The 20,162-nt window shown below is 53.3% G+C and overlaps 1 protein-coding gene across 1 annotated transcript; it reads left to right on the top strand.

Moving 5' to 3' along the window:
* Window positions 1-487: 487 nt before the first annotated feature.
* Window positions 488-18,549, top strand: LOC123368520 (tapasin-like). The gene is made up of 3 exons (XM_045013372.1): window positions 488-857; window positions 1,348-1,704; window positions 16,516-18,549. The coding sequence occupies exons 1-3, from the start codon at window positions 491-493 to the stop codon at window positions 16,551-16,553; spliced, it is 762 nt and encodes a 253-aa protein (XP_044869307.1). The 5' UTR covers window positions 488-490; the 3' UTR covers window positions 16,554-18,549.
* Window positions 18,550-20,162: the final 1,613 nt, after the last annotated feature.

The raw sequence follows: 20,162 nt of genomic DNA, 5'->3' as shown, positions 1-20,162 counted from the left end.
AGTGTCCGTTCAGCAAAGTCCTCAAGAGCCCCCGATCGAGAGAGAGATCAGAGCCGAGGACACAGGTGAGGGGGCTCCCTGGGGTCGGACGGGGAATGAGCAAGAGTCGCTGCCCCCCGCGGGGTCCCTGAGGGATGAAGGAGCTTTGGGAGCTAATATTCCTCGTCCCCCTTTCCGGCTGGAGACGCCGATGGGTCGGGGGGTAACAGTGTCACACACGGGGTGATTTTATGGGGTACCAGGTGTGACAGAATAGGGAGCATTAACCTGGTAATGTTGCATGGGAGTTTTACTAGTTTTACTGTCTTCTGCTAACATGGGGTGTGCCTCAGTTTCCTTGGCGGTACTGCACCAATACTAGATGGTGCTGGGAAATAAGGGGTCAGATCTCTCCTGTCTGAAGTGAGGGGGGATCAGCTCCCACCAGGCCCCGTCTCCCCCTTACGGGGCCTGTAACTGTCTCTGGATGTTTCATTCCTCAGCCCCAGCCATGTCAGAAATCTCCAAACCCGAGTCAGTGACAGTGGGGAAGGAAATCACCCTGAGCTGCCGCATGACGGGACATTTCCCCGGGGCGCTGAGTGTGGCCTGGCTCAGAACGCAGAGATCAACCACAAGCGCTCGATTTGAGGAAAAGAGCAAGAGAGACATCCTGGTTCCTCTAGAAAACTCTGCCGAGTACAGAATCGAGCCCGGAGCTCCCCACACACAGGACGGGAAAAGCTTCCAGCAGGAGACGAGACTCAGCTTCACCCCCTCGGTGCAGAGAGACCAGGGGGCCAAGTTCATCTGCCGGGTGGGACACGTCACCCTAGAGATCCCCCTGGAGAGAGACACTGGGGAGCTGCACGTGGCAGGTCAGTTTCCAAGGCCCCTTTTCCAAACTGCTCAGCTCAGCTCCCATTTAGGCACCAGAGTAAGTGGCGAGATTCCCAGGAGAGCTCGGTATGTTGGTGCCGAGTGCTGGGGAACGTGGCCCTGGGCTCCTCTGACCATCTGGTGCCACATCTGAGCTCGCTGGTGACTGGAGCAATCTGGCTTGTTTGCGTGTTCAGGGAAGTGGGTTTGCGTAACGCCTGCAGGCAGAGGGGTTGTGAGCTCAACTGACCCCCCACCGTGAGGGCAGTTGTGGCCCCACACTGACTCCTGACCCCTCTCCCGGATAACCACAGCACCCCTGAGGCTGTGGGTGTCACAGGGGTCGCTCAGGGGAGCTCTCGCTGGGTGGGGGGAGGGCCTGGCAGAGGCTGCTGGGGACACGGAGCCAGGTCAGACCAGATGGTGACGGGGGGCGTGTGTCAGACCTCAGGTGCTGTTGCTATGACGTGCGATTTCCACACATTCTAGAGCCACCACAAGCTCCAGTTCTTCGCGAGATCTCCCGGCCGCAGGTCCTGGCCCCCGGGAAGCAGGTCACACTGATCTGCTACATATCCAGGTTCTACCCCAAGGAGCTGAGCGTGACCTGGTACCGACGGGGAAGGGGAGAGTCGGCGTTCAGGTGCTTAGACAAGCCGGACACCCACGAGATTGTCACCCCAGACCCCACAGCCGCGCCAGACAGGAAATCCTACTTCGTGATGTCCCAGCTCTGCCTCACCCCCGTGCTGCCCGAGGACGACGGGGCAGAGTACCGGTGTTCTGTGGAACATGAAACCCTGCAGGAGCCTGAAGGAAAATCCACTGGGCCGCTGGAGCTGCGAGGTACAAGCGAGGGGGCCGGGCAGCGCCGCGCTGACGCTGGGGTGGTTGTGGCTGAGGAGGTCTCTGCTCTCAGGCACTTGGAGCGTCCAGAGGAAGCGTCGCTTTGGGCTGAGCCTCCTCCGGCCGGTTCCCAGCGCGTGGGGCGGTTCCTGGATCGTTTGGGGACTTGCCCGTTGGCTGCTTGCAGGTTCCCCCAGCGCTGGGGAAAGAGGGTGTCAGGTCTGCAGAGAATTGATGGGCGGGTGCAGCAGCCCCTCTGGTTAAACTGGGTTCAGTTTCCCACTTAAGGCAGGGACTCCCCCTCATGATTTCGCAGGAGAACAGTGTGTCCTCCCCAGACTCACAGCCCAGGGTCTGAGGGCAAAGCAGGAATTGTCTAGGGAATTTCAGCTAAATCTGGGATCCGGTTCGGGAATGGGAACGGCACCTCTGAGAAGGGTTTACCTAACGTGTCTGACCTTTGTTGACACCGTTTGCTAATAACAGCTGGGTCTGTCTCCTTCCCATGACTAAACCCCATGGAGAACTAGCGGCAAAGGGACAGGTGATGACATTTAGCTGTAATTAAGCAAAGTGATTAATGGCTATTTCCAGTCCTTGCTCTAAGGGCACAACTGGCCCTTGCCCGGGAGAGCTGCTGCTCCCCACACCGCGCCGTGGGACTGACGCCAACTCCTGGGGTTGAAACTACTCAAACCTCAGCAGAGACGGCCCCTTTTCCACAGGCCAGGCCGCCCACAGTAAAGATGGCTGCTGTCCCCTGTTGTTCCAATGGCACTGAATCTACCGGCTGCCCTCAGGAAAGATGGCTGACCACATGAAAATGAGGCTGCCCCTACCAAAGATGGCCACCCTCTCCCATGGCTTCCATACAGCAGTAGCCAGGCTGCCCTCACAGAAGAGGGCCTCACTCCCCCCCCGCCCCGGTGCTCCTTGGCTGGAAAACTGGGCGGGAAATTGTGAGGCGACATCTGTGCCATGAGCCCCAGCTCATGCCTGGGGAGCAGCAGCAGGTGGGGGGGCCTGGGGCAGAGACGCTCCCTCCCAGCTCCGGTGCTGGGGGCTCGTCTGCTCCGAGGGGCTGTGGCAGGCGTAGGGACCAGAGACAGCACTGGATGGGCTCCCCTCACCGGCACAAGGCCGGCACCACTGGGTGGAGTTAGGGGGTAAAGACCGACACACTGGCCCCCTCCCAGCACCATCAGCCTCCCCCACTGTCTGCCTCCAGCATCTCCCGCACCTTCCATATGCCCACACAGCACCACTTCCGACCCACCCCTTCCCCCCTTCGGTGACTGCGTTAGGCACAGAAAAGTCCATACGAACTCTAACATTTGTTTAAAAGACGGGAAGGCTGGTTACACATGATCCCCACCACCACCACCACCCGCCCCCAGCATGGACCATGCAAGCCAGGAAGCGCCAAGTTCTGGGGCAGCTCTGAGCCGTCCCCTGACGCTCCCACAACACATGTCCGGGAACGGTGACAGACTCGCACCTCGCAGCGGGGGTCTTGGGGCCTGGCAGGGTTGTGCCCAGCTGCTGGGAAGCGCCATGCCCAGCCCGGGTCGACAGACACGCACTCAGTCTGCTCCAGCTACTGCCTGACAATAGCCGTGTGGCCACAGCAAGGGGGTGGGAGCCAGGCTAGCGCCGAGTGCGCCCCCAGGGGCCAGGCAGGGCCGTACTCCGGTGACTGGCCTGAGCTCACGCGGCTGTTTTTAGGCCCCAGCGCGTCTGTCTGTCCCCGCTGGGACCGACCCCTCCCGGCTGCTGTGTGGACGTGCCTGGCCAGATACGGACACACTGCAAACGGGACGCTCACCTCCCTGCCAATACAGACAAGCTGCAAACGGGATGCTCACCTCCCTGCCAGTACAGACACCCTGCAAACGGGACACTCACCTCCCTGCCGATACAGACACCCTGCAAACGGGACGCTCACCTCCCTGCCAGTACAGACAAGCTGCAAACGGGACACTCACCTCCCTGCCGATACAGACACCCTGCAAACGGGACGCTCACCTCCCTGCCAGTACAGACAAGCTGCAAACGGGACGCTCACCTCCCTGCTGATACACCCCAACGCTGTCCCCGTGAGCTCCTGCCCCCCCCCCCCGTACACACGGCTCTCCGGGTCCCTAGTCTGTGCGCAGCTCAACACAGAGCGCGGTGAGATTGTCAGCACCTTCGGCGGCAGCCCTGCTCCGTCAGGGAGCTTTTCACACCAAGCCAGAGATTTGTTTGTTCTGGTTCATTCTACCCCAGCTCAAAGGGCTGCAGGGACCCTGCCCAGACCTTACATGAGTCACCTCAGGGGCCAAACCTCACAGGAACCCTAACAAAGGTGTAGAATGAAACCCCTGTGCAGCCGTAAATACCGCGTGTGCCAGCATCGCCCAGAGCAGCCTGGGGCAGTCGATAGGGCAGGGAGGTGGCCCTATTACCCCAAGGGGGGAAAGATTCCCCAGCAGTTAAGGAGCAGCTGGTGATCCCCTCGTCACCGTGAACAGCCGAGCTAGAGTCACCTGTCAGCAGGTTCCCCTGGGCTCGGCCGTTACAAGCACATTATGAGCCCTGGGGGATTCCTGGCCCAGGCCTGGTGCTTCCTCGTTCAGTGCGTGGGATTTAATACTAGAGCCGGGACATGGGCGTCTCGTGTGAGCTCAGCCCTGTCTGTCCTGTCGGAGAAAAACTCAGTTCTCGCTTTTTCGTTTGGGTGCAGCAAAATCAAATACTTTATTATTTCTCCAGTAATTACAATGGAGGGAGAGAGTGCCATAGGACACAGGGTCACCCCAGTCCTGGACAGGTCTCTCAACTGGTAAACAATTACAGCAAGCCTTTATACTTTTGTTACAGACAATAACTAGCAATAATACAGACAATAGAGAGCAACAACTACATTTTGTTTATATATAAGCCATTCTGCTATCTTATTTGTCTCACTCCTAAAAGACGCCAGCCTGCATATTTGGTTATCAGTTACAAGGTCGTAATAACTTTGTACACAGTTCTTTCCCTATGTCTCACACTATCCTTGCTTCTAGAAGTCTCACGTCATTAGGGTTACAGCTGGGCTAACTCTTGCTAACTGACTGACATGCATTAAAATCCCCTTCAAATCCTTGTTAATTCTTTCCCTACTTCCACACTCCCCCCTTTTGTACTTCTAGTACAACAAATATTTTCAAATCTCTATTTGCATTAATTTGTGGATTTCAGATTCTACATCAGATGTTTCAACCGTAGGGGTTTTGATTGGATGTAATGACAAAGCATGATTAGCATGAACATGAAAGGTATTGCTATCATTACGTTTTTTTACAACAACAACAACAATAACATAATCCTAAGCTAACTAACAACACTACAAACAATAACATTCCCATAGGAATAATATAATGGGGCTGTTGTACAATTTTGATTACAAAGCACAAGACATCATACATAAGATTAATATGTATATCTTGCAATGTGGTGGCTTTAACATACACACAGCTATCATTAGCTTGAAAAAATGGGTGTCCCGTCAGGGTAGTTCCTTGACCTCCACCCTCTCAGCAAATATTGTCATAAACAGTGACAACTTCCACTGGCTTCAGTTTATAGATACACTGAGCTGTGGTGGTTCTAACGGCCAAAATGTCAATTGACTCTCTATCCTTATCCAAAATGTCAGGAGTTATTCTAGGGGTACTGTCTATAAATCAGTTAGGTATACCAGGTGGTCTAATTTCCCAGATGACTCGGTAAATAATTCAGTCCCACATGCATCCTCCTCATGGACCCGGCAGGATTCGGTATGTGGGAGCCCACACCCCCCTAACTGGTCCAAATGCTTGGAAGGAGCACTGTGAACATCCACATTTCCATCCAGAAAGTTTCCAAGTATGTTTCCATGACCATAGATCAGATGGTTCCTGATGTGTCTGTAAGGGCAGTGGGCCAAGTCTGGTCTAGATCCCACTGCAATGCCTTCCCAGCCTCAGTGATATTCAATACCATCTCTGTCAGTAACTTCTGGGTCATAGAACTAAGGGCGGAAATGACATGTAACTCACCAACTCCAGCCTGTACTTAAGATAGCTGAGCTTCAAAAATAAGGCTAGTGGCCTTTTCTAGTTGGCCCAATTTCGTATCATGTTCCTGGCTTTTAAGAATATCCCAAATGGCTACTACATTATTGGCCCCAGCCCACAGGGATCTGGTCAATTCCCTTTTTGTCCAGAGGAAATAACCCAGGCTTTTTGTTGTGCTAATCTAATGGCAGTCCCTTGTGAGCAATCTGGGTATGTAGAAGTGATCTGAAAACTGGATAAGGGCAATGTCATTTAAAATCCAATTAGGGAGGGCAATACATACTGAAGGATTTCTCCAAAACACAGGGTGCAGCCTGTAGAATAAACCCCAAAATCCAATCAATACCACATTCCCAAACATGGGTCCCACAAATTTTTTTTTCTTCCTGCCAGTGTGTAATTCTTTGCTTCTTCACCAGAGTCAGTTCTCAATGTCCTTTCTGGTCAGGAATTCCTGGACTTTGGCAATGTCAGTGGAGTGAGTGTTTCTTCTTCTTTCCTGAAGCAGTCGTGGTTCAGCATCCTACAGGGAAGATTACCCAGTACATCACCCTGTAATGGTTTTGCTTTTTCTAGAAAAGTTTAAAGGCACAGTAGATCTGTCAGTGGACAAGGGAGAGGTTACGAGCACGTCACCTTGTCCTTTTTCCTGCTGTCCAGAAGCACAGTAGAACTAGAAGAAAGAATAGGCTAATCATTAGTAGGAAAATTCTCCTGATGTGGAGGGGTCTTTTTGCAGTGAGAATCCTGGGTCCAAGCAGTCAGTCTGTGGCACTTCACAACGGTGTTGGTAGTCAACAGGACTTGGAAAGGGCCTTTCCAGCGTGGAGCCAAGGCAGTCTTTCGTTGATGGATCTTTATGGAGACCCAGTCTCCTGGTTCCAACGAGTGGCAAGGTTGCACAGGATCCTTCGGTAATGCTGCCTTCACCTGTGTATAAAAAGACTTAACACATTTCATTAGTGCCTGACAATACTTAAGCATTATGTTATCCATCAAATGAATGTCCATCTGAGCTGGGGTTAGTGGGGGTGCAGCTGGTAGTCGCATTGGGCATCCTGTCAAAATCTCATGAGGGCTGAGTCCAGTCTTTTGATTGGGAATGGCTCTCATACTCATCAGTGCCAAAGGAAGGGCATCTGGCCACTTTAAGTTTGTCTCAGCACAAATCTTGGCCAGTTTATTCTTTAAAATCCGGTTCTGGCGTTCCACTGTCCCAGCAGACTGTGGGTGGTGAGGGCAGTGAGCTGCACATAACTCCTTTACAATCTGTCCAGTAAAATGAGTTCCACGATCACTGTTGATACTCACAGGGATGCCAAAACATGTATAAAAATCTTTAAGCAGAAGTTTCACAACAGTCCTGGCATCTGCTTTCCTGCAAGGAAAAGCTTCAACCCAATTGGTAAATACATCAACTAAAACTAATACTGTTATATCCTTGGGGCAGCCGGAGTAGGAAGCAATCACTTGAGGCCAGAGAGCAGACAGCTAACCAAAACCTCCATTTTATTTACAGACCATAATACTCAAACTCAGTTGCCATAGCAGCAAAAACCATGACAACCAAATACACAACAAATACATATTCATAACCACAACATTTAGACATTTGAATAAAATCAATCTGAATATTTACAAAAGGTCCCCAAGGAGGAGGGTGGGCTGCCCGCTTAGCTTTAACAGCTTTACCAATGTTGTGCTGTTGACAAATCACACAGTGTTGACAGTAGGAATGTGCTGCAGAAGGGAAACTCGGTGCACACCAATCTATGTTAACTGCAGCAACCATCCCCCCTTTGCTCACGTGTGCCATTCCATGGTATATGCGAGCAAGATAGGGCAGTAACATCTCCGGTGACACCAGGTGACCATCCAGCGCACACCAAAGATGATCAGTATGTAAAATGCATCCACAGCACTCCAAGAGTGTTTCTCGGTTCTTGATGCAGCCTCCTGGATCTTAGCCAGATCCTCAAGGGAGGCTAGTGAAGGCTGCCCAATTAGGACACAAGTATGTTCAGCCTGAGGTACGGAAAGGGCCGCTGCTTTGGCTGCAGAGTCTGCCAAAGCATTTCCACGGGTAACTTCATCATGAGGGGTCTTGTGAGCGGTACATTTAACAACAGCAATAGCTTCCTACCATCCCCAGCCCTCTGAAATCCGAGGTAACCAGAAGATCCCACGTACAATATGGGGAGTGGGTTAACTTCTCATGTCTTTGCTTCCAAAGACCGTCAGTATGCAAATTTTAACAACAATTTGTAATTAAAAGATTTGGCCAATGTAGTTTCTTTCTCCCACCCAAGAAAATGTATTAGACTTTAGTACAGGGGTCTCAAACTCAAATGACCCCGAGGGCCGCATGAGGACTAATGCATTGGCCCGAGGGCCGCATCACTGACACGCCCCCTTGCTGCCCCTGGCCCCACCCCCAATCCACCCCTTCCATGAGACCCCGCCCCTGCCCTGTCTCTTCTCCACCTCCTCCCCTAAGCGCGCGGCTCCCTGCTCCTCCCCCCTCCCTCCTGGAAAGTGCTAAGCGCCACCAACAGCTGTTTGGTGGCTTGGCGGCGGGAAGCGCCTGGAGGTAGGCAGAAAAAAAAAAAAGAAGAGTAATATAGTAGTATAGTATTAAAATATAGTATGCTATTAAAAGTCAATTTATTAACTTTTTTATTAACTTCTTTAACTGTAATGTGAAACGTCAGTGCTAATTTTGACAGTCATTTCATTTTTGGCCACTTAGCTGGCAGCGTTTTGCATCAACCAGAGCATCAATATTAGGTTTGATATCCTGAGACGAAACCAATCTCAGTGTTGCTTGCAAATGTTCATCAGTGAGCCTTGACCTTAACACAGATTTGTTAATCTTCATGGAAGAGAAAAACTGTTCACATATATATGTACTTCCAAACATTGCCATTATCCTTGCAGAAGCAGAGAATAACATGGGAAATCTTTCTTGTGAAAGAAACCTGTAGAATTCTGGAATTCCAACATCTGTATACTTCTGCTTCAAAATCGTGTCACACTGAAGCTCCACTAACTCCATCTGCATTTCCTCTGCAACATTGTCAATTTCAACAGCAAATGGTGTGGAAAAAAGTTGAAAATGTGGTTCAAGTGCCTTGAAATCTTTAAACCGCACATCAAACTGTTGGTGTAAGTTAGAAATGATCTCTGCATATTCTTTCAAGGATTTGGGTTCAACTTTTCCTAAGGAATTCAGAGTTGAGAAATGGACCAAATTGCCAGCAGTCAGCTGTTTCCCCCATAAAGTAAGCTTGACTTTGAATGACTTAATACTGTCATACATCTGTGTTATCACCTGTTTTCTACCCTGAAGTTTCAAGTTCAGTGCATTCAGGTGATCAGTTACATCTGTTAGAAAAGCAAGGTTGCAGATAAAAGTGGAATCAGCAAGCTGTGGAACCTCCTTGTTTTTTCTTTTTCATGAAGGAATCAATCTCCTCTTTAAGTGCAAAAAAAACGCTTCAAAACATTTCCACGACTCAGCCATCTAACTTGAGTGTGATACAGAAGTTCCCCATATTCACTGTCCATACTTGCTAGAAAAGAAGTGAACTGTCTGTGATTCAGCCCTCGTGCACGTATAAAATTAACAGTTTTAACAACTACATCCATAACTTCTTTCATTTGTAGACTTTTACTACACAGGGCTTCTTGGTGCAAAATACAATGTATACTGGTGAAGCTAATTCCTGGTATATTGAGGCTGTTCAGTTTGGTCTTCAGTAATCCAACCACACCAATGTTTTCAGAGCACATTGATGGCGCACCGTCCGTAGCCAAAGATACGAGTTTGTTCCATGGCAGCGCAGCTTTTTCAATGCACTCTTCCAGTCCTTGAAATATGTCACGTCCCGTTGTGGTACCCTTCAGTGGCATTAAGTCTAGCAATTCTTCAGTTATATTCAAATTGCAGTCCACACCTCTAATGAACACTGCACACTGTGCGGTATCTGATATATCTGTACTCTCATCAAGAGCAATTGAAAATGCTTCAAAGTCTTTTGCCATTTGAATCAATTGTTTTTCCACATTATCAGCTAAATCCGTTATCCTGCAGGCAACTGTATTTGCAGACAAGCTTATGCCTTCAAAAACTTTCTTCCTATCAGGACATAAAATTTCACTGGCCTTCATAAGACATTCTTTTATGAATAAGCCTTCTGTAAAAGGTCGCGATGATTTAGCTATCATTTCGCTTATCACAAAACTTGCTCTTACTGAATCTTCGCTAGACTTGTTAATCCCTGAAAATAAATTTCTTTGCTTGGCAAATGCTGCTTTAAGTTGCTGAACTTTTTCCTCTCGGATTTTTCCGGTGAATGCATCATATTTTTCACGGTGCATCGTGTCATAGTGCCGACGCACGTTATACTCCTTGGGAACAGCAATCGTTTGCTGACAAATAAGGCATTGAATTTTATCTTTTACCTCTGTGAAAAAATATAAATTCTCCCATTTGTCTTGGAAAACTCTCTTTTCTTCCATGAGTGTTCTTTTTTTTGACGAAGTCATTTCCAAGCTGTTTTAATAAATATATACACTCAGTAATGCACCTCACTCAAAGGACAAAACACGCACTTAGATTTACTGCCTAAGGCTCTGGGAGGGAGTTTGGGTGGGGGAGGGGGTCTGGAGTGCAGGCTCTGTGCTCGGTGCAGGCTCCAGGCTGCGGCAGGGGATGGGGATGCAGGCTTTGGGACGGAGTTTGGGGATAGGAGGGGGTGCAGGGGTGAGGGCTGTGGGGCTGAGGGTGAGGGGTTTGAGGCATTGGAGAGGCTCGGGGCATTGGAGAGTCTCAGGACTAGGGGAAGGGCAGCCTGCCCTGGCCCTAGTGCAGGGGGGCGCTAGCCCCCCCTAGGGCGCTAGACAGCAGGTGATGCCGGAAGCCGGCATAGCAGAGGAGTGGAGTCAGCGTGAGCTCCCGGGCAGGCTACCGGGCGGTGAGGGGGCAGCAAGTGGGGGCTGGTAGACACTGGGGGGAGGCGCGTGGGGGCGGCAGGTGGGGCCAGGGGAGAGACCCGGCCCCAAACATTGGGGAGCAGCGCGCGGGGAGCTTAGGCACAGAAAATAACTCGGGGAGGGGGGCGGGGGTGAGGGGAGTTTGGCGGTGACAGGAAGTAACTGGGGGAGCTCCAGGGCCACCCAGAGGATTCCGGGGGCCCGGGGTCTTCGGCGGCGGGGGGCCCTTCCGTTCCGGGACCCGCCGTCCCCGCCGCGGGTCTTTGGGGCACTTAGGCGGCGGGTCCCGGAACGGAAGGGGCCCCCCGCCGCCGAAGACCGGGCTGCGCTTCGGCGGCGGCGGCGGGTCCCTCTTTTCCCCACCCCGGCCGGTCCCGCTTCCCACCCCGGCCCCGGCCGGTCTCGCTTCCCTCCCCCACCCCCCGGCCCGGCCCGGCCCCGGCGGGTCTCACTTCCCTTCACCCGCCCCCCCCGGCCCGGCCCGGCCCGGCCCCGGCGGATCCCGCTTCCCTTCCCCCGGCCCGGCCCCGGCGGGTCCCGCTTCCCTCCCCCACCCCCCAGCCCGGCCCCGGCCCCGGTGGCTCCCGCTTCCCACCCAGGCCCCGGCCCAGCCCCGGCGGCTCCCGCTTTCCCCCCCCCCCCTTACCCGAGCGCGTCTCCGTCCGAGCGCCTGAGCTTCGTCCCGCTCAGAGCCGCGTGGTGAGGGGGCGGGGCTGTGAGCTCCACGCCAAGCGCAGCGCTCAGCCCAGAGCTCCCAGCCCCGCCCCCTCCCCACGCGGCTCGGATCGGGGCGGGGCTCAGGCGCTCAGACGGAGACGCGCTCGGGTAAGGGGGGGGGGAGAAGCGGGAGCCGCCGGGGCCGGCTCGGACGGAGACGCGCTCGCGGGGGGGGGGAGAAGCGGGAGCCGCCGGGGGCGGCTCGGACGGAGACGCGCTCGGGTCGGGGGGGGGGCGAAGCGGGAGCCGCCGGGGGCGGCTCGGACGGAGACGCGCTCGGGTGGGGGGGGGGAGAAGCGGGAGCCGCCGGGGGCGGCTCGGACGGAGACGCGCGCGGGGGGGGGGGGGGGGGAAGCGGGAGCCGCCGGGGCCGGCTCGGCCGGAGACGCGCTCGGGTGGGGGGGGGGAGAAGCGGGAGCCGCCGGGGCCGGCTCAGGCGCTCGGACGGAGCTCCAGGAGAGGGGCGGAGGCGGGAGCCTCCGCTTTTCTCTTGGGGGCCCGGGGCAAATTGCCCCCCCCTCTGGGCGGCCCTGGGGAGCTCCGCGGGCCGCAGGGAAGAGCTCCGCGGGCCGCATGCGGCCCGCGGGCCGCATGTTTGAGACCCCTGCTTTAGTAGATCACATTTTTCTGATGTATCCAAACACTTTGTATTCTAAGTCGAACAAAACAAGTATCCACATTTCAATCCAACACTTCCGCAAGAGTTTAAATCAGACCATCCCATGAAAATATTAAACACAACAATTCTGGCCACGAGACAAACACCACAAGACAGAACATAGAACACAAAACATAATTTTTACTCTGTCAGTAAACGCATGGTACGTTGAATGCTGTTCAGCTGGCATTAGTTTTCTTTTATTATCTGAAAGACAAAAACAGAGGTCTATCCCTTCTGGGCAGTCAATTACTTAAAATATACAAATACTCTTGTTGATTTTAGGCAAAACAGGGGAATTACCCCATATTTTCTTGTATGTGTTTTATAGGCAGCCCAGGTTACAGCGGCTTCTTCCTTATCAGTTAGATAATTTGCATTAACACAGATGCTTTCTGGCTTGCTTTTTACTTTTAACTTTTGCTTTGAAACACTGAAAGAAAACATCACCACTTATAGTGCCCTTAGAGCCTAATACAATATTAATTACATAGCACTGTATACATTCTTTAACTAATTTAACAAAATTGTTCATAGCCAAATGATTGCAATCTAATAATTTCTTTGCCTGAATTTATTTACAAACATGTCAAAGACACCAAAAACTTTTCTCTTTAGCATTTTTACAAAGTTCAACTGCTGTTCCTTCCAGCAACTACAGAGTCAACTTTTCACTGTCCTGTAAATCACTTGCTTTGTCTTTCAACAGCCACTTACCAATTCAAATCACCATTCCAAATATCCTCCTGAGTATTTGAAATCCCCATGCTTATACTCACTTACTCTTTCCTTCCACTACACGTTCAAAAGTTTCCAACCTGTTCTCCAATCTCTCTGTCTGTTGCCTGCCCGCCTGGGCCCGATCCTGTTTTTCTCGCGGAACCGTCCCTTCCATGGGCACTAGCTTGTTCCACTACCAGTTTCGCTAGGAGGGTGGGCTTCTCAACTAGCCCCCACCCTTCTGGTCTTTTCCCTAAAACATTTCTACTTACAAGACTACCCAAGTCCTCCCTAGTAAGGCTTGCCACCTGGGCAAAAATACATGGCCATTGGGTAAAGGCCATTTACTTAACACATAATCCAAACCCCTTTAGGGGGTCTACCCAGAGACCCACCCATGTCTGCTGACACTTAAACAGAAAAGAAAATTACACAGAAAGCAGAGAGAATTACAGTCTAAGCCAGATTTTTCTACTTCTATTACATTGTCCGCTACAGGGGGCGGGACAGAAGGATCTCAATACAACCTCAGAGCTTCATCACACACATGGCTTCCACCCTGAGGAATTAGGAACGAGAAGTTCAGTTCCGCCCACACACCTAACGCCCAAATGAACAGAGCAGAAAAACAACAGTAACCGGTTAAACAAAACAGAACAAAACCAGATAGTGTTTCCTTATTCTATTAGGGCTCACCATTAATCATGCAATTCTTAACATATAACACCAACAATACCAAACAAAGCAAACATAAAAGAACAAGGGTAAAACAGATAGATGGTGTAAATTCTGCAGGGCTCCCACATTCTCAATCGCTCACCAAACTGTGACAAATTCCTGTTACCAATTTATCCCTCATGTCAGGTGATCAGACTGACACTGCAGGACGGTGGGGGAGGATAGAGAAAACACACCATATAATCAAATTTTAAAGCTTCATTAAAAATAATAAAACAACAATGGAGAGTGTTGGGAATGCTCCCACATCACTCAGGAAAAATATGAATGCTCCAAGCCTTAAGCCACCTTAATACTCACACATGGCCAGACTGGCCACGTCTGTGTATAACGGTCAGAGAAGGGGGAATAGGTGGACGGGAGATTATCCTGTATACAGCGTGTTCAGAATTTCCAACATACTTCTGCTCTTGGGATGGCTGTTCTTTTACACCCTGGAGTCTCCTGCGGTGTCTCTTTCAGAGATTCCCCGTACGGGCCACCATCAGGTTAGCTGCCTGTGGCTTTTCCAGGAATTTCCAAGCCACACCAGCTACAGGGTCGCAGAAGCACACTGCTGGATCTCACTGGAAAGTTAAGCTTTGCAAATGTAATTTCAATTCTGTAACTTGTATTGCCTTTGGTTTGCCTGTGTCTCTATTTTTCCACAACCAGCTGGGGCTGAAAGCAGTTTTTCTTTGCACTTAGCATAGTCTGTGCTGGTTCTTGACCTTGAACGTAGAGCAACTTTCCCTTTATCTCTGGGACAAGCTGAATTTCAAATTAACCCATTCCTAGACAAATTGCTCACACTGTGTCAGAGGCTTTTCTTTGGTGATTAAAAGCTCCTCTGAGATATATGATCATATCTAGATTGAAGGTACCTTCTAATGGGCACTGTTTAGATGGATTTTCACAAGTGTGAAGATTCCAATTCTCTAAATACCTGCAGGTTTTAGGACCATAATGTACGTACATGTACTATGCTGGGGTACCCTTAGGGGATGAGGTGGAATGTTTAGACTGTCCCTTACCCATTTTCCACTTACACACACAGAGAGGGGGCCCTGTCCGCACTAGCGGCTCAGAAACTAAGGATCTCTCCCTACAGGGCACTCACACAGGAGAGACTAACGAGGATGACCATGACACTCCTACACCTCCCTTCAGCAAAAAGAGTCGGCTAGTCTCTTGGAGATGGCACCGCTTACTCTGATAGCATCCAGTGAGATGATCAGACTGTCAGTAGCCCACACGGAAAGGAAGGGGGGGAGGGAAGATGGGTTCACACACTCCTAGACCCAGGAAGCTTCCTCGCCGGACGATGCCAGGCCGAGTCAGCCCACTGTGGGTCGGATCTCCTAAAGATCCACTAGTTACCAGGCTTGCGTTAGAGTAGTCCTGATCACTAGCCTTCACTTCACAGGGTACTCTGGGCGTCTTCCGGTAACAGCACTCACACTGGTGTACACACACACACACACCAAGGCCTCTTTTTCCTTTTTTTCCTCTTTTTCTTCTTTACCTCTGTTTTTTTTTTTTTTTTTTTTTTTACCACGATGCATCTTTACCTGGTCCGGACCAATACCATGAGGCGGTATGACAACCCCTCTTGAGGCGGTAAAAACCCCTCAGCACCGGTGCATTCTAATGCATTTACCTTATGCATTTACCTTATGCATTTACCTTGGCCAACTCAGCAGTTCCCAGTACTGCTATAAACTAACCTTGTTGGGGCCTTTCCCCAATACCACTCTGCATCTGATCCTGCTGCACAGTCAATAAGTACAGATGGCGTGAGCCCAACAGAGACAGACGTCCTCACGGACAGTCCTCCTCCGATACCCCAATAGAGATTTCAAAAGGTCTCATACCTCTCATGTGGTGCCATGGGGTTCGAAGGGGAATGATCCGTAGTAGCCGTCTGTGGGTCCGTGGGCGTTGCCATCCCAGACGAGCCCCCAAATTGTCGGAGAAAAACTCAGTTCTCGCTTTTTCGTTTGGGTGCAGCAAAATCAAATACTTTATTATTTCTCCAGTAATTACAATGGAGGGAGAGAGTGCCATAGGACACAGGGTCGCCCCAGTCCCGGACAGGTCTCTCAACTGGTAAACAATTACAGCAAGCCTTTATACCTTTTACAGACAATAAATAGCAATAATACAGACAATAGAGAGCAACAACTACATTTTGTTTATACATAAGCCATTCTGCTATCTTATTTGTCTCACTCCTAAAAGACGCCAGCCTGCATATTTGGTTATCAGTTACAAGGTCGTAATAACTTTGTACACAGTTCTTTCCCTATGTCTCACACTATCCTTGCTTCTAGAAGTCTCACGTCATTAGGGTTACAGCTGGGCTAACTCTTGCTAACTGACTGACATGCATTAAGATCCCCTTCAAATCCTTGTTAATTCTTTCCCTGCTTCCACAGTCCCCACCCGCCCCCTTTCCCAGCGGTGCCGGAGTCAGTTCTCTGGAGAGACACGTTAAACTCTCCCCTTTACCAGCCAGCGTGGGACATATCTCCGCTCTCCACACCCCTCACCATCAGCGCTTGGGGGGCCAGTACCTGACCACACTGGCAGCCTGGTTCTCTGGCCTGGGGAGGGAAGAGCTAACGAACAGCTCAGGAACGGGGGGGCTGGTTCCCCAATACCCAGCCTGGGGCAGTTACAGCCAGGTCTGAGCTCGGTGTGTCCCGGGATTACAGGGGCAGGCAGCGAGCTCCGGGCCCCCCAGAACCCGGCACCCACCTGGGTGACGCCATGGGGTGGCTTCTCCCCGTCTCCAGCAGGCTCTGTTCTGTGGATGGCAGGGCCTGGGCAGGGTGGGGAGTTTAGCTAGTGGGGCTGAGTCTGGGGTGTTCACAGGGTCCCCAGGCAGGGGCTTCATTCCCGTTCTGTTCCTCCCTCCAGGTGGCCCCCCTCTCGATGGAGACACGTCCGTTTTTTGACTGTCCTGCACTCACGCCACGGCCGGTGCTGGGGAGACAGAGCCAGCTGCAAACCACTCGGAGAGGAGAGAACAAACTGACCCCTTGTGATGCTGTGTGATCGACGTGTGACCGTGCACAGCACTGGTGTTGCCACTGTGCTACAACTGCAAGCAGGGCCGGCTCCAGGCACCAGCTTATCAAGCAGGTGCTTGGGGCAGCAACTCCGGAGTGGGGCAGCACTTTCAGGTATTCGTCGGCAATTCGGCGGAGGGTCCCTCACTCCTGCTTGGAGCGAAGGACCTCCCGTTGAATTGCCGCAGATCGCGATCGCGGCTTTTTTTTTTTTTTGGGCTGCTTGGGGCAGCAAAACCCCTGGAGCCAGCCCTGACTGCAAGAGAACTTGTACCAAGCACGTCATGTCCGGCGTCACTGGGAAAGTTGTGAATTGCTAAGTGTGGCTATCCTGCTTATGTGTGTAGCCCCCCGCCCCCGTTCACCGGCCCAGAATGAGGTGGTTCGAGATCAGGGAAGCCTGTTTGTGACCCTTTACACAACTTTAGGGGACTGGGCCTGAGCCTCCTGTGTGTGCTCTGCGTTGTGTGTCAGTGTGTTCACCTCAGACCAGACCCACTCAGACAAACCACCAGGTACAGGCTTTATTCTGTAAAGAACATAGAACAGGCTCACAGTCCAGCAGCCTCCTCTGCCAGCCTGCTCCGTGCTCCCAGCCCAGTCAGTGCAGAGACCCCGGGTGGGGAGAGCAGCGGGTACCTCCCGGCAGGAACCAGGCCGTTCTCCCAGCATGCTGCAGTTTGTCGTCCTCAACTTGTCGTTCCCAGGGCTGCTGTTGAAGCGCACTGGCCCTTGGGCTACAGATGCCTGTATCAGTTTTGTATGTGAAGTTATCAATATTGACTGTACCCCGTATCAGCTACACTGGCAAGCTACTGCGCCGAAACTTTCTCGCCCAGGGGTGTGAAAACTCACCCCCCCCCCCGCCAGTGCAGCAAGTCTGAGCGCTGTGAAGTGCCAGTGTAGACAGGCTCCAGTGCTGGGAACTGCGTTCCTGTGCCCCTCGTGGAGGTGGTTTACAGAGAGCGCGGCCACACTGTCCCGTTAAGGCGCTTTAAGCTGCTAAGTGTCGACTCAGGCTACGGCTACACGAGAGACTTCAAAGCGCTGCCCCCTGAGCACTCCCGCGGCAGCACGTTGATGTGCGAGTGCACGAGTGTGGTTGTGCGTGAGACAGCTCTCCCAGCGCTTCTGGTAACCCACTGCTGCGAGGGGAGTCGCTCCGAGCTCCGGGAGCCTGTCTACACTAGCGCTTTAAAACACTCAGAGTTGCTGTGCTCAGGGGAGTGATATTTCTCACCCCTGAGCCAGCAAGTTAGAGCGCTGTCAAATGTGCGTACAGACAAGGCCTCAGCCCCTGTGTTTGTTCCTGAGGTAACACCCCCAGGCAGGTTACATCCAGTCTAGGCAGCACACCGTGACTGGACTGTTCGAGTTCGATGGCCCGTTAAAGGAAACGCCCCTAACCCTAGAGGGAGCTGGTGAGTGAGCCTTCCTGCGGGTGCCCCAGCCAGAATCCGGGCAATGGCTGCCGATGAGACTCATGTGACGTGCTCATGTGACCCTGGACTCCATCTTGGGCCGGTAATTTTCCACAGACTGTGCCTGTGGGCTGTGTTTGGGACCGTAAAATTCCCAGCACCTGGCAGAGGCCATAAAAGACCCTGAGACATCTGCAATTGGGCTTCGTGTCCTGCTCTGATTCTCCGGACTGTGGATTTACAGCTACAAGGGTCATTTGAACTGGGGACTGAGGCCCATCCAGTCTTTTGGAAGTTGGCTACAAGACTTTACAAGCCAGCCGTCTAGTCCATCCCTGCTACAGGCCTGATCCAAGAACACGCCATTGTTGTAGGCATATGAGCTATTAACCATGTGTAACGCTCGTCGTCTTCTCTTCTCTATGAATAAACCTTCAGCTATTAACTACTAACGGGCTGGCAGCAGCGTGGTTATTGGGTAATGTAGCAGCAGTGGTGAGCTGCAGCCGGTTCGCACTGGATCGCGCGAACCGGTTGTTAAATTTAGAAGCCCCCTTTAGAACCGGTTGTTCCTGGAGGGACAACTAGTTCCAAAAGGGCTTTTAAATTTAACTAAAGCTCTAGCAGCTCCCTACCCTTCCCCAGCCCCAACTCACCTCACTCCGCCTCCTCTGCTGAAGCTCCTCCGGCTTCTCCTCCCCCTCCCCAGCTTCCCGCCAATCAGCTGTTCACGCGGGAAGCTGGGAGGGCTGAGAAGCAAGCAGCGCTTCCACCAGGTGAGCTGGGGCGGGGGAGCCAGCGGGAGGAGGGCTCCAGGCGGCGCGCTGCTCGGGAGGTCGTAGCGAGACTCTGGGGTCGGGCGGCTGGGCTCCTGCCCCCAGGGTCCAGCTGTGACCTCGGCCGGGCAGCACGGCTCCTGCGCCCGGGTCCGGCCCCCGGGTCCGGCCGGGGCGGCGCGGTTCCTGGCCGGGGCCGGCCGGGGCGGCGCGGTTCCTGGCCGGGGCCGGCCGGGGGGGGCGCGGCTCCTGCCTGCCCGGCCCCCGGGTCTGGGTCCAGCGGGGGGGGCGGGGCGGCTCCTGCCTGCCCAGCCCCCAGGTCCGGGTCCAGCAGGGGGGGGGGGCGGCTCCTGCCTGCCCAGCCCCCGGGTCCGGGTCCAGCCGGGGGGGGGGGGGCGGCTCCTGCCTGCCCAGCCCCCGGGTCCGGGTCCAGCCGGGGAGGGGGGGGCGGCTCCAGCCTGCCCAGCCCCCGGGGCTGGCCCCGGGTCCAGGCAGCACGGTAAGGGAGCAGGGAGCCGGTGTGGGAAGAGGGCAGGGGAGTTGGGGGGGTGATTAGTGTCGGAGCGGTCAGAGGGCAGGGAACAGGGGGATTGAACGGGGCAAGGGTCGGGGGGGGAGGCAGTCAGAAAGGAGCAGGGGTTGGATGGGGTGGTGGGGGGCAGTCAGGGGTAGGGATTCCAGGGACAGTCAGGGGACAGAGAGAAGGGGTGGTTGGATGGGGTAGGGGTCCCAGGGTGCCATCAGGGATCAGAGAAGGGGTTGGATGGGGTGGCAAGGGGCAGTTGGGACAGGGAAGGGGGTGGTTAGGGCATGGGTCCTGGGGTGGGGGCTGTCAAGGAACATGGGGGGGGGGGGTTGGATGGGGCAGGAGTCCCGGGGGGGCATGACCCCTCATGGGGTGACGAGGAGGGAACCGGTTGTTAGCATTTTGGCAGCTCATCACTGTGTAGCAGGGAAGTTACCCTGGTCCCGGCCCTAGAGAAAAGGCCAGGACGACTGGGGAGCCAGCCACAGCTGGGGCCACACCCCAATCAGGCCACACCTGGCCCTGTTATAAGGGCTCAGGTCAGAGCTGGGTCAGTCTCTCTCTAGCTGTGGAGAGGGAAGGACCCGGCTGTTGGGGACAAATGGGTACCTGGAGTGGAGCAGGGCTGGGGAAAGGCCAGAGGAGCTGGGGTGCTCCAGCCTGGTAAAACTGCAGGCCTTGGTGAAGGCCTATGACCGTTCTGGGGCTACGGAGGTGCAGCCTGGGAAAAGGCAGAGGCAGCTGGTCCTACCCCTTGCTGATGACGAGTGGC

Source organism: Mauremys mutica, chromosome 4 (genome assembly GCF_020497125.1).
Source record: "Mauremys mutica isolate MM-2020 ecotype Southern chromosome 4, ASM2049712v1, whole genome shotgun sequence".
NCBI lineage: Eukaryota > Metazoa > Chordata > Testudines > Geoemydidae > Mauremys > Mauremys mutica.
This window is presented reverse-complemented; position numbering and strand designations above follow the sequence as displayed.

Bases quoted from the DNA above. Each gene is read 5' to 3' on its own strand.
- LOC123368520 (XM_045013372.1), top strand. From the start codon at position 491: ATGTCAGAAATCTCCAAACCCGAGTCAGTGACAGTGGGGAAGGAAATC. The intron at 858-1,347 runs GTCAGTTTCCAA...CACACATTCTAG, and splicing joins TGGGGAGCTGCACGTGGCAG to AGCCACCACAAGCTCCAGTT. The intron at 1,705-16,515 runs GTACAAGCGAGG...TCCTCCCTCCAG, and splicing joins TGGGCCGCTGGAGCTGCGAG to GTGGCCCCCCTCTCGATGGA.